General features: G+C 47.7%; 1 protein-coding gene across 6 annotated transcripts in view; it reads right to left on the bottom strand.

Annotated features, from left to right (window-relative positions):
• Nucleotides 1–2097: 2097 nt before the first annotated feature.
• TRANK1 (tetratricopeptide repeat and ankyrin repeat containing 1) overlaps nt 2098–14530 on the bottom strand; it is a 95410-nt gene continuing 82977 nt past the window's right edge. For 5 of the 6 annotated variants that reach the window (XM_037526197.2, XM_037526181.2, XM_037526190.2 and 2 more), the window contains exons 21-24: nt 13495–13640; nt 7315–10358; nt 6331–6429; nt 2099–4321 (exon numbers count right to left, since the gene is read on the bottom strand). In XM_037526197.2, coding sequence (XP_037382094.1) covers nt 4224–4321; nt 6331–6429; nt 7315–10358; nt 13495–13640 — 3387 coding nt within the window. In that variant the 3' untranslated portion in view covers nt 2099–4223. Of the gene's footprint in view, nt 4322–6330; nt 6430–7314; nt 10359–13494; nt 13641–14530 lie in introns of all 6 variants that reach the window. The other variant, XM_037526223.2, reaches the window with a different exon arrangement.

Below are 14530 nucleotides of genomic sequence, written 5' to 3' on the forward strand. Positions count from 1 at the left end.
GAAATGGGTATATGAAGCCCTGTCCTTCCAATGGCAGACTGTAATCAAGGGAGGAACTTCTGTTCACTGACCTCAAACTCCTCATATATATATATATATATATATATATATATATATATTAGTTATTATAAGATTTAGCAATCTCAATGCAACATCCCTAATGTAGCTAACACACTTATCTATTGTAAAAAGACAACCCAAAAGTAAAAACAGTAGCACTTTATTCATTCTTATGATTCTGGGGGTCAGAAATTTGGACAGGTCTCAGCTGGGTGTGGCCCTACTTCATGTGGCATCTTCTAGGGTTATTGCCTTGGCCCCATTCTGGAGGCACTTGGACTAAAATGTCCTAAAAGACTACACGCATATGATGGTACCCTAGGGACCCTCCAAGTGGCCTGTCCACCTGGCTAGCCTGGGTCTCCTCACACCTGGTGGTCTCAGGGTAGGTGAGTTCTTACTCAGCGTCTAGATTATTCCAAAGAAAGGCTGAAACTGCCAGGCCACTTAAAGGCCAGACCAGGAATAAGCAGTGTCACTTCTGCAGCAGTCCGTTGGCCAAAGCAAGTCATTAGGGGAGAAGGGACAGATCCCACCTCTTGATGGGTGGAGAGATACACACATACAAGGATGGGATGGAACAGTGAGGGGCCATCTCTGGCCAGCATCACAAACCCACATCTCAACCCTGCCCCAGGCTGTCTCTGCAGCCCCAGGTAAGATACATCATCTGGACCTGTTTCCCCACCAGCAATTTGGCCAAGTTCTAAGGTGCAGGCACAGAACTTAGGATGCTTTTAGTTCTCACATCAGTTTTCTTCCTTCCATTAGTCATTGGGAGACTGGATTCTTTTTTTTTTTTTTAAAGACTGATTGATTGATTGATTGATTGATACAAGAACCAGGGTACAGGCCAGATGTGCGGGAGGGTGAGAGGACTCACCAGAGACAGAGTGGGGAACAGAACAGGCAGACTGACTGAAATACACTGCTGAGGGGAGCAGCGGGAGACAGGAGAGGTCTGCTGCGCCATGTGGGATTCTCGCCAGCTGGCCGGGATCAAACCCGCACTGCAGAGGATGCAGACAGCTTCACAGTGCTGCATTCAACCACCTGCGCCACCAGGGGAGGCCTGGGAGACTGGATTCTTGTCCCCAGAGAGGATTGGAAAAGAACATTCTTGGCTAAGAAAGGTCGGCCAAGTATGCGTATGGCTCATGGGAGGTGGAGAGGGGACAGTCACCAGACTATCTGGTTGCACCCCTTTCCCAGTCAGCCTCCAGGGGCCCAGATAGCATTTGGAGTGGTTGACATTGGCTCCACAGAAGTAGAATCAGTGTCAGAGGCAGTTAAGAAAATAGTTGGTTCCTCATGAGATATTTTTAGAGGATGGAGTGTCCCTGAAAATTCACCCCCTTAGAGCCTCCCTGGTGGTTCAAGGGGTTAAGCACAGCACTATGAAGCTATTTGCAGCCTCTGCAACATGAGTTCAGTCCCCAGCCAGGGAGCAAACGACACAGCACAGCAGACCTCTCGTTTCGCCCACTGCTCCCCTCAGCAGTGGATTTTGGTTAATCTGCTTGTTCTGTCCCCACTCTGTCTCTGGTGACTCCTCTCACCCCACACCTCTGGCCTGTACCCCCGCTCTTGTGTGCATAAATGAATGAATCTTTGAAAAAAAAAAACAAACAAACAAGGGGTTTGTACTGAACACCCACTTTGCTGCTGAGATTTTGGGACTTTGATATGAGATGGACAGAAATTCCTACGTGACCAGCCCCCAATAAAAAAGCTGCTCTGATCGACACCATTCACACATGAGCACACAACTGGTGGCTGGTTGTGTCCTGTGTGACTCCAGGGAAAAGACTCTCAGTGTCCTCAGACTTTGCCCAGGTGTCCTGTTCCTTTGCAGATATTTTTATTGTAATAAATCAGAGCCACGGATACAACTCTGCTGAGTCCTGCACCTCCGCCTAGTGAGTCACAGAATCCGAGCATGGGCTTGGGGATACCTGACACCCCATTCTGGATTTCCAGGGAGACTGGGTCCAGGGTGACTCGGGTCACCCCTGGGAATGACTGACTGCTGCAGAACTCCACTCCCTCCCCAGAACCGCCACACCCACCTCTAGGAAACTGGGCGCGCTGAGAAGACAGTTTCTTGGGAGTAGTTCTCTCCAGGAGGTCCGACTGGTGCTGCTGACACAGAAGACGGATCTTCTGTTCTGTTCTGAGCTTCCTGGACCTCGACGTGTAGGATCGGACACGCTGCTCCATAAAACTTGGTTTCCCTGCTGCTCAACACGCTGAGATCACAGAACCAAGACCTGGGGTGTTCAAACCCACAGTGCCAGCCCGCAGAGCCGCTGTGGGCCAAGGCAGGCGGAGGGTCTTGAACCACTCAACTTCCCAAGGGGAAGCTGAGATCTAGGGCATTAGGGAAGTGCTGCTGCTACCCAAAGCCACGCACATCTCTCTCCGCATGGGATCCTGGGCTCAGCAGCGAGGAGACACAATTAGGCGCTCAGGGAGCGCTGAAGAATCCGACCCACCAGAGCCAGAACAGGGGTTCCACTGCAGGTGCCCTGGCTCCCAAAGCAATGTTCTAGGTGAGGAAAGCCCTCACAGAGGCAAGGACAAAACTCCTGACAGGCCACAGCCTGCAGCTTGGGAGCAACCAAATGGGAAAGAATCTGCCTAAGGAGGGCCTCAAAAGACCCTGCAACCAGCTGCAAGTCCCTGGGCTGAGTTTTACTGCTCTGTCGCTGGGTTTCTTCATGTCAGAGGCACAGCTGCTGTGAGTCTGGGTCAACTAGCTGACCAGGAAGAACCAGCTCCAAGATGTACCTTTCACTCTCCAAGTGAAGGTTGGAAATAAACACGTGGACAGTTACAGTAAGAGAAATGGTTTTACTTTATAAAAATGTGGTAATACAGGAAGATTTGATGAGGCTCTGTTTTGGGGTTTTTTTTTTGTGGGTTTTTTTTTTTTTTTTTTTTTTTTTTTTGGGCAAGTAAAAGTTATAAAAAACACCTGGAATAAAAACTGGAAACATAACCTAATAAAAATTAGACACGTAAACACCTAAAGGAAACAGTCATTTAGAAAGATAATAAACAGAAAACAATGAGCAGCAAAAGCACCAGCTACAAGAGGAGAAAGGTTGGTTCTGTTGTGATAACAAAACAATGAAAGACCCATAAGGACCTGGCCTTTCACACCAGGCTGAGCTGAGGGCTGGGAAAGGGTAAGTGCCCACGAGGGAGGCGGGAAGCCTTCCTAAATGGAATCATCCTGATGTCTACTGGATCAACAGGGTGGGAGAAAGCCATGTCCTGCAGCAAACAGGCCCACACCCTCCTCACCCTCCTCTGACAGGGCCTACCAGCCACCGGGCAGTGATCACAGCCAAATCCCTATAGGTTGACATGGGAAGGCTGGTTTCCTATGTCCACATGTCCCTAACCTGTAGCTCAGTGGGTGGAAACTCATCATAATGTCGACCTAAGCCAGGAGGGCAAACTTGCCGGGGAGAACCAAGGAAACCAGACAAGAGGGCTACACACACTTTGTGGAATGTCTGCACCAATGCCAAAGCAGACCACCTTGGAGAGGCAGGCTGGGGTCCCCCAGCAACACTCCCCAGCCTTTCCTTCTGGGTGAAGTTCTGAGGCTGGACGCCTGCAGGACCCTGGGGGTAATTCCTGACTACAGGCTAAGGTAGCCTAACCCTGACTTGCACAGGTCGCTGAGAATGGTCACAAAAACTGGGTGGGGTGGACAGCAGAAAAGTGACTCAGAGAAGAAAGGCTAACATGGATAGCGGAAGGGACTACACAACAAGCAAGCTCGGAGATGACCAGAGTGTGGCCTGGGGCAGGGGTGGCCGGCAGTGGGGTCCCCATGGACCCAAGACACACACGGCTCTGTACTACTCAGCACTGCAGCAGTGGGAAAGGAGATGAGGAATCCACAAAGGGATTTCCTGGCGCAAACACTTTAAAATGAAAACTATTAAGAGGTCCCAGCGGGTGTGGGAGCAATTGGACCCAAAGCCACCATTGAAAGAGAAATAGCAAGATCGAAAAGCAAAGGGGTTGTTAGACTCCCCTACTTTCTAAAGCCAATGGACGTTCTTTATCTCTTCTGCCTAAGAGCTCACAATTCTGCGTCAGAATGGAATGTTCTGAAGGTTTAGGAGGCAGCAGCTGTGGGGATGTTATTTTCTCTGGTTGCCACGTTTCTGCCGACGTTTTCTAGGACAGAGTTCACGGAAGTCCTCAACATCATTTTCGTAATCATCTTCCTGGACGATACCTGTTGTAAAAGGCAAAAGCAAAAACAAAGTGTAGCATGGTTGAGTTTTTCCGCTCCACTGTAGAATGTATCATCCTAGTAAAGCCTAATGCCTCTGCAATCATTGTTTTAAATTAAAGGGGGAGAAAAGCCTTCCAACAGGGTGCAGGAGACAGGCTTTTTCTTTGAGTACTCATATTGCCTCCCAGGAGGAGCCATCCCAAACTAAATACACTTCTCTGAATTGAGTTCTTTTACAGGCTGGTTCCTCTGGTCTTATTTTATTATTATTTTTTTTTCAAGATTTATTTATGCATACAAGAGCTGGGTGTAGGCCAGAGGTGCGGGGGCTGAGAGGATTCACCAGAGACAGAGCGGGGAGCAGAACAGGCAGATTGACTGAAATCCACTGCTAAGGGGAGCAGTGGGTGAGACAGGAGAGGTCTGCTGCTCCATGTGGGTCAGCTCCCTGGCTGGGAATCAAATTAGTGCTGCAGTAGTTGCAGATTGCTTTATAGCGCTGATGCTAACTCCCTGTGCCACCAGGAAGGGTCCCCACCCCCTCACTGGTCGTATTTTAGATGCCCTTTATTTTTTTTTTATTTTTATTTATTTATGTATATAAGAACTGGGGTGTAGGCCAGAGGTGCGATGGGTGAGAGGATTCACCAGAGACAGAGTGGGGAGCCTAACAGGCGGATCTACTGAAACACACTGCTGAGGGGAGCAATGGGTGAGACAGGGGAGGTCTGCTGAGCCATGTGGATTAGCTCCCTGGTCGGGGATCGAACTCATGCTGCAGTGGCTGGTGATAGCTTCATGATGCTGAGACTTTTAACCCCTGCACCACCAGGGAGGTCCTTTATATGACCTTTAAAGGGCAAAGAAATCAAACAAAAAGACATGAATTCATATACCAGTTTTCTTCCTTTTGAAACATCACAAAAATCATGGTCTCCAAAGAGACTAAAGTCTAAAGATTTTTTACTGGCACTGACATTTATACAAAAGTGCCTTCAAGTATTCCCCAGCTCTGGGGTCCAGATTTTCCAGTATCCAGACTAGGACTCACAGAATAGCAATCTGGGGCTACAGAAATACGTAGATCAGGAAGAAATGAGGTCCGCCAAGACAGGGTCAGCAGTTGAAACAGGCAAGAGGTAAGATTCCAGATCACATAGAACTTGACAAGACACTTCTGCTTATCAGAAGAGAAACCTGACTCACCCTACACAGGTCTTTAACCCTCTGTAGGAAAATATATGCACACTTCCCTAGTGTTTTTATGTTGTTCAAAGTTTGTTCAAGGTTTCAAAGTGTTTAGTGCTGATACACAAGAAACACTCAATAAATATTCATTGACTTCAATGGTTGATGCTGGCAAACATACTAATCAAGGGATGGCTTTGTAGTGTTTTCCCTATCCTGGGAGCCTGTGTACTTTGAAAGAGTAGTGACTGAACATCATTGATAATAGATTGTGAGATGCCAAAGAAGTTTTCTTTTTTGTTTTTCTTTCTTTCTTTTTTTTGGATTTATTTATTTATTTATACAAGCACTGGGTACAGTCAGAAGCGCTGGAGGGTGAGAGAATTCACCAGAGATGGAGCAGGGAACAGAACAGGCAGACTGATGAAATACACTGCTGAGGGGAGCAGCGGGCGGCAGGAGAGATCTGTGCGCCATGTGGGACCCTCGCCCGCGGCCGGGGATCAAACCAGTGCTGCAGAGGTTGTGGGCAGCTTCACAGCCCAGTGCTCAACTGCTGCGCCACCAGGGGAGGCCCACTTTTTTGTTTTTCAAAAGAGGTTTTTGAATAAGCAACTGGCATAAGCCCGGAATAACCACCCTCAGAGTCGATGGGAACTGAGCTATGATGTGAGTGATGATTTGATTCACTGGGTGAGGCTCCCGGACAGTGAGCGGCCACTGTTGACATCACAGGCAGCCCCGCTGCAGAATGAGCTGGGAGTCAGCAGAACCGAGAACCATGAAACCCAAAGCTTTATCCCAGAGAGAAGGCTCCTTACCATCCTCCTTCAGGTGGAGCTTTGCTTTCCTCAGCCACTCCTGGGCATCTCTGATGGATGGAATTAGAATGTCGATCAGCCCAGTCATGAGCATCACAGCTGCAGAACCAGAAAACAAGGGCGCTGAGTGAAGGGGTCGCTGCAAGGACTCGCCACCCAGTACTATGGCCCAAGCTCCCACCTCCGCAGAGCTGGTCTCTGCTTCCCTTGATAGCACTGGGTTAGGACCCACAGCCACCTTCGCTGCCACAGTCATAAACTACCATAAAAAGCAAGCCTGATGCCGTTCCCGAGTGTCTGTTCAAACTGCCAATAGCAAAAATCATTCCAGGACGCTTTTGTTCAAAAGGACACCTGAAGATGTCTTTAAACCTTAAACTGGGGTGCCTGAATTATAGCATACTTTAAAGTTATTCAATTTCACTAGTTTTATACAAAACCTAACTCTCTCTCAGTGTTCCTGAGTGGTAGCAAGTAAGGAAGCTTGGAGAACTACGATTCAAACACCACATAAGCATTCTTCTCATGAAGGTTCGCTCCGGGTTTGGTTTAAGCCCTACTCCCCCAAACAGAAAGACACCGGCCACACGGCCCAGCTCTTAGTCAAGGCTCAGCATGTAGCAGGCAATCAAGGAACAATCCCTGGAGGGATGAACAGGGAGAAGCATAAAAAATTCCCTCAAGGCTTTAAATATTCTCTCTCTACCATCTCCACAGAATTAGTCAGCAAGCCCCTTTCTTGTCTGTAGTGTCAGGGGAAACCATCCTGGCCCAAGAAAATCACACATTTATAACTGGAGGAGGGACGGCCCAAACAATGGGATTTTGTTGTAATTTGAGAAACACACCTCTCACTTACATATCTGCTAATGCCAACCTCCCAACCTCCCCCAGTCAGGCATCACCACGAAGGCCTGGCTCTGGTGTATGTGCTCCCAGTCTGTATTAATGCCACCTGGGCCCCTATTTCTGAGGGTCCCTTACCATCAGCCCAGGCCTTCTGCCTGTAGACATGGTCCACCTTGTCCAAAACCTTCTTGATGTTCTCCTGCACCTTCCTCTGCAGCACGCGGCTGTGTTCCTTGCTGCCCGGGTGACTGTGGAGCCACACACTCTGCTCGATGTCCTCTACCACCAGCTTGCCTTCCTCCAAGGCCGGGTCCACTGTGTCACAGAAAAACCTGAAGTATTTCTGGTAGGCCGCCTGCTGCCAATGGTGACCTACCAGGAGGATATGCTGCTCGAAAGACTCACTACTCCCCTCCTGACCTTCCTTGTCCACTGGCTGGGCACTGGAAAGAGCCACCGCCTCTGACATTGCTCCGTCAAAGTCTGTATCGGGGCTGAAATAGCTCTCGGGACTGCGGGTGAACTTCACCCCGCACAGGTCACACTGTGTCCGGTCCACGTCGGCCTTTTTGAAGTTCCCAGCCCCGGGCTCCCTGCTCTCCTCCCTGAAGTGCTCCATCTGGGCGTTCACCCTTCTCCTCCAGCTGATGCACAGGGACACCACCAGGTACACCCGTCTCAGCTTCCGCCACAGGGAAGCTTTCCGCTGCACCTGGGAGGCGATGTCGGCAATCAGGGTGTCTTGGCCTTCCAGTGCCAGCTCATCTGTCTCGCCCTGGCCAAACTCACACTCTGGTTCAGCCCAATAGTCCACAGAGCCCACGCAGAGCAGGCGGTTTAGTTTGACTTCCTCATGATAGAGGCCACGGATCATGGGCCCTTTGGCGTGCACGCTGTCCCACCGCCAGTGGCAGTCCAGCAGGTATTCTTCATCCCGCTCAAGGAGCAGGTCCTGCAGAGCCTCAGCCACGGTCTTCACATCGACCGCCATCAACACCCGCTTCACCACTTTCAGCAGCCTCTCCGGAACCTGATCTGGCCATTCTGTGCTCATCTGCTGCAGCCTGGCCCCGATCTCCTCAAAGTGACAGCACAGAAAGGGCTTGCAGGATGACTGCAGAACCCCCTTGGTGTTCACCAGCATCACCAAGCATAGCACCAGTGTCCGCTCTGCCTCACCTGAGACCACATAGTCTATTTCACTGAAGGCATCGAGCAGGACATTGAAGTGCACATTCTCGTGGCCACAGAGCACCTTGACGAGGTAGGAGAGGTGGAACTGGAAATTCTGAATGGCTCTGGACAGGTCCCTAGGTTTATATTCCTGAATGATGGCAAACACATCCCCAAGCTGCCTGTCCTTCTTGCTAAGCAGGAACTCCCAGTAGTGCAAGAGCGAAATGTAGCTCTTGGGCAGGCACAGGATGGCATTCTTGCAGAGGCGGGCCAGGACCATCCCACAGTGGACAAACTGGAGCTCCAACAGGGCAACGGTGTTGCCAATGCTGGGGATGAGCGGTTCTTTGCACCGCTTCACGAGGACATTCATGAAACGGAAAAAGAGCCTCTTGTAGTTTTCTGGGTTCCTGTACACATAGAATTGGTTGATACAACTCTCCAGCAGCCGGATGAAGCACAGGTGGGTCTTCACGGCGCTCTCGTCTTCCCTGCTGGGCACCAGCATGCCAAACTTCCCTTCGATGCCTTTCATCCTGCTGCCTCTCCCCCGGCCTGTTTCCTCTTTTTCAGACTCCAGGGCTTTGAGCTCCCTGTTAAAGTCGTCCTCCTCTCGGTGGAGCAGCTTTTCAAACTCCTCGGGGTAGCTGGAGGACAGGAGGAAAGCCTGCATGGCACTCAGCCACAGGTCTGTAGACTCCCTGCGGTTGCGAGCCCTTTCATTTTGAAACAGGAAGTGGATGTATCCTTTTAGAGCCGCCCTGTAGGATCGGAAGGACTTGTGACTGGGCTTGAGGATTTCCTTGCAGGCCATGGGGTTTTCTGACAATATTCTCTGATGAAAATGCTTAGGGAAGAGGACGTTCAGGAAGGATTTGCAAAGGCCAAACATATCCACAGACAAAATATAATCGATTTCTTTAAGTTCTTCAGCTAAGATTTTAGGGAATACTCTTTTGGCTTCCAAAAGCAGCCCATTGATTGCCACCAGGTGCATTTTGGACTGGACCAGATGCTTGACCTCACAACGCAGCAAAGGCCTGTGAAAATCTTCACAGTTCTCATTCCTACATTTTAAGCCAACAATAAACCTCATGCAGATTCCGGGGTAGGTCTTTCCAAGTAGGCTCTGTGTGATCTGACAGAGCCTGCTCAAAAGGTGTTTGTTTAGGGCTAATTTCACTTGGTCAGTCATTATCATGTAATGGTCTTTGGTTTTCTTCTCGCTCAAGTTCAAATCCAGGTCAAATTTTATTCTTAATATGGAGTCATTCTGAGCTATCTGGCAATACTTGGCATCCACCTGAGAAATCCCAAAAAACTCAAAGCAGGACTTGACCATTTCCTTCTCAGCATTGTTATTCACGCATTTGAGGGCCCTTACCAGATTGAGGAGAACCTCCAAGCCCCCCGGAGCCAAGGCCAGGACCTTCTCAGACTCAGCCTCACATTGGCTGGCAGCTTGGTAGAGAGCTTCCACCACTCCCGCTGAGTGGTTGAGCCTGTCGAACTTGAGGAAGGCGTCCTTGAGCTTCTGAAAGTCTCTCAGGATTACTCCCAGCAGGAAGAGGGCCTCAGCGATGCCAGACTGCTGATTGGTTTGACAGCAGAGCTCCAGGGCTTCTGTCAGAATGGCTTCGGTATTCTCCACATCCACACCCTTGGCCATATTGACACGGGCGGCCTCCAGCAGACACGAGGCTTGGAAGTCCTTGTTGGTGGTGAGCTTGGCGGCCTCCAAGAGGCAGCCGTGTTGCTTCATCAGCAAAGCAGCCTCCTCTCTCCGACCTTCCCTTTTCAGCAGGTCTGCGGCTTCTGTTAGACGTTTCCTAGAGTTGAGGAACACCAGCTGGTCTTCTATGTCAAGCTTAGAGAGGACAGCCATCATCTCCTTGATTTTGTTTGTACTCAGGTACTTGGCTGCGGCTTCCAAGTAAAACTGACTGGCAGAATATGAGAGCTTGGACATGGGGAGCGTCTTGGTCCTTAGCATTTCTTCGTACCTGCAATGATGAAGGACACAAATGTCAATTCTTTAACACTCAACAGAAAATGTCCAAAATACAACATAGAGCAACTTAAAGTTCCACAGGAGATAAAAATTTCAAAATAAGATATCAACTTATTGGGCATCTTTATTTGTTTATTCAATTTTTTAAAGATTTATTTTTATTTAGTATAAAGTACTGGGGTACAGGCCAGGGGTGCGGGGGGTGAGAGGATTCACCAGAGACCAAGCGGGGAGCAGAACAGGCAGATCTACTGGAATACACTGCTGAGGGGAGCAGCGGGTGAGACAGGAGAGGTCTGCTGCGCCATGTGGGTCAGCTCCCTGGCCAGGGATCAACCATATACCACAGTGGCTGTCGACAGCTTGATAGTGCTGAGACTTTAACCCCCTGTGCCATCAAGGAAGCCCCTGAATCCTTATTTAGACTAACAAAATGAATTTCTTTGTTATAATATTTTGCGTCCACTTAATTAAATATAGTGGAGTGACAATCTGTGCAAGTGAGAATTAAGTTTGGAAGTCCATCTGGAGAGCAAAAATTATTCAGAGTCAAAATTGCCCTTGAAAAGAAATCTCTTAAACTTTCATAAAAGCGTGACAATACATTTGGGCATATGACCCGGCCTGTTCAGTTAGATAGGTGATTCATGAGAAAAGATGAAGAAGCTCACACAAACCAATGACTGACTACGTGAGTCTTCCTCCTATTATGATCCCACCTGTCTTTTCTCTTTTGCTAGGTGCGCCTGTGGTTGAGCTGTGGTGAGATTAATAAAGCTCTGAAGGGTTCTACTTTATTCTGCTGATGAGAGTCAGTAGGCCCACACTACCAGTCTTCAAGCACTGGGTCAACCCAATAAAACATGCCTGCTTTTGAAATCTCATGGGACAGAACACAGCTCCTTACAGCCGGAGCCGTGCTCAGGGCCCTGATGACGCCACAGTCAGCCTACAGCCTCAGCTTTCCCAGTATAAGAAGATGCCTGGTGGAGGAAGGAAAGGGAATATACTTCGCATGCCGGCCTGGCTGATGGAGTAGAGAGTGTCAGCGAATTTAAGGAACTACCCCCGGGTATTGTCTCTTCAAATCTGAAATGTCCTCCATACATTCTCAGTCGGGCCAGTTAGCAATTGCACTCCACATCCATTATGCATGGCCTTCAAAGACACTCACATAAACCCAGCATAAGGCCCTGGTTGATACACAGACTGCACTTAGACCTCAACTCAGCACATCTTAAAAACTCTCAGCTATAAACCTCAATAGAGCTGAAAGAACATATAAAGAAAGTAATGAGAGGCCAAAGCAAAATATTTCTAGGGGAAAAAAAATCTATGATTATTCAATGCCCTTCTGAAAAAGCGAGACCACACACACACATATATACACATATACATGTATATAAATAATTCTCAGTCTTTTTTTGTGCACGGCCTCATGCACAAAAAATATGGCCTCACAAGGGAATTGGCCTGGTTGATTATTCCCATCACAGCAGTATAACACTGGTGAGTGGGTACCAATGAATGTCACAGCTGGCATCCTGTTATAGACTGAATGTCTGTATCCCTCCAAATTCATTTGTCGAAACCGTAAACCCCATTTGGAGATGAAGCCTCTAAGAAAGTAATTAAGGTTAAATGAGTTTATAAGAATAGAGCCCTGATCTAATAGGATTAGTGTCCTTATAAGAAGAGAGATACCAGAAAGCAAGAGTATTCTGTCTCTCTCCCTCACCCCCCCTCCTGCTCTGTCCCCCAGAAAGGACACATGAGGGCATAGCAAGAAGGCAGCCATCTGGAAGTCAGGCAGAAAAGTGCTAATCAAAAACCCAATTGGCTGGAACCTTGATCTTGGACTTCTAGCCTCCAAAACTGTACGAGAAAACATTTCAGTTTTAAGTAGCAATCTATGGCGTCTTGTTATGGCAGCCTAAGCTGACCAATCATACACACCCATTGTATTTATCACACATATAATGGTACCAAAGACCCGGATTAGGGAATATGCTAAATACCAAGCTTCTTTTCCATTTCCAAATATAAAACTTCTTTATGTAGGTGATAGCTATACAATGTATTTATTTTGTGCAAGCTATGCACACTTTTTCTAATGTTTATCTTTTTAAAATAAAATAAAAGTTAAAAAAAATTTAAAGTTTGAACACCTGAGTCAGTAATGTTCATTTTGCCATATGTATAATTTGGTAGAAAACAAAGAAAATATAGAATCAAGCCATAGCCTACTCTTCTGGGAGCAGAGCTGACTCAAACCCCTGCTGAGCAAAAATACACAGAATTATAGACTCTGTCATTCCACCTCTCCCATACCACCAGAAAGATTTTCCAGGGCATCAACCAAATGCTGTTGCTAGATTCCTTTTCAGGGGCCTCCCTGGTGGCTTAGGAGTTAAGTCTCAATGCTATCACCCCTATGGTCTAAGTTCGATCCCAGACCTCTCCTGTCTCACCCGCTGCTCCCCTCTGCAGTGTATTTCAGTAGAGCTGCCCCTTCTGCCCCACTCTATCTCTGGTGAATCCTTTCACCCCTGGCACCTCTGGCCTGTACCCCAGTTCTTCCACACAAATAAATAATTAAAAAATAAATTCCTTTTCAGCCATTAACCCCACCTATCCCTACACATCACCTTTGGTATATAAGCTAAGGTTAAAGGCTCAAAGAAGCTTCCACTGGGTCACATATGAAACGTACCGGTCCTACCCTAACATCAATGGTTTATGCACTCGCACAGGTGTATAAGCACAAGATAAGCATCCGTCACATCCTGATGAAGCACATTCCTGATTGCCCTTGCCTTTAGCCATCCACACCGCAGGGAAATTGTCAAGTTAGCAGGTAATGGAGAGGTCAGCACTGTCATTAAGCATGAAATTACTGTGTTATACACACACCTAACAAACCTTTATCTTCTGCCCCTCTCCTCATGACACTGTGTCAAAGCTGAAAAAGAGAGTGGAAGCCAGAGTCCTGATCTCGCGTGACCCGGCTCCAAGGCTCAAATTAAAGGAAGATGACATGGTCAAGTCACTACAGAAGAGCAGGACAAAACCAGCCAGCGCAGGCTGGCCCCAGAGAGCCGGTGGGGGTGGGGGTGCAAACCACTTACTTCTCCACCGCAATTGCAGCTTCTTCAAAAAGCTCCTCTTGGCAGTACATGTTGAGTGCTAGATCAAATTCCTGAATCTGCTCAAAGCATCTGAATGCATCTTTGTAGCACTGACTTCGTTTGTAGAAATTGGCAGCATCTCTTATCTGGGACAGAGTAAAATTCTACACTTAAGAATATTCATAACACAACATTGTAATCTTAAAAATAAACCAACATCATGAGTAATATAGAGGATGGTCATATATCTGTTATTTTGTTAGAATCCAGTGACACACACACACACACACACAAGTAATATTAGCAAAATGAATTCTTTATATGGAAAAAAATTAAGTACAACCATAACCTATGCCATACACAAAGGCAACTCCAGAAGAATTAAAGTGCTACAAGGGGTTGACTCTTAACACAAGGGGTTAAGTCTCAGCACTATGAAGCTATCAGCAGCCACTGCAGCACGAGTTCGATCCCCAGCCAGGGAGGTGACTCATGGCACAGCAGACCTCTCCTGTCTCACCCACTGCTCCCCTCAGCAATGTATTTCAGTCAGTCCGCCTGTTCTGCTCCCTACTCTGTCTCTGATGAATCCTCTCACCACCCACCCCACACCTCTGGCTTATACCCCAGCTCTTATATGCATAAATAAATAAACCTTTAAAAAAATATAAAAAAGCACTACATGTTTTGAAAGCTACCGGAGAAAAATGTATGAGAATACTTTTGGGACCTTGAGGCAAAGAAAGTCTTCAACAAAAGCCAAAATACACAAACCTCAGGGAAGAACGTAATGGATTTTGATCACACCAAACAAAGGGCATGTGAAACAAAGTTAATGGAGCAAACACTAAGTTCTGGACCAGCACTGCCCAGGATGCCTTCCTATAAAGATGGAAATGGCCTGTGTCCATGTTATCCAACATGGTAGCCATGAGCCACAAGTGAACCCTGAGCACATGAAATGTGTGATGCAACCAGGAATGGGATTTTTAATTTTATTTCATTTTCATTTAAATTGCTACATATGGCTAGTTGT

This window comes from Talpa occidentalis, unplaced genomic scaffold, assembly GCF_014898055.3.
Source record: "Talpa occidentalis isolate TD23 unplaced genomic scaffold, MPIMG_talOcc4v2.1 talOcc4.10, whole genome shotgun sequence".
Taxonomy (NCBI): domain Eukaryota; kingdom Metazoa; phylum Chordata; class Mammalia; order Eulipotyphla; family Talpidae; genus Talpa; species Talpa occidentalis.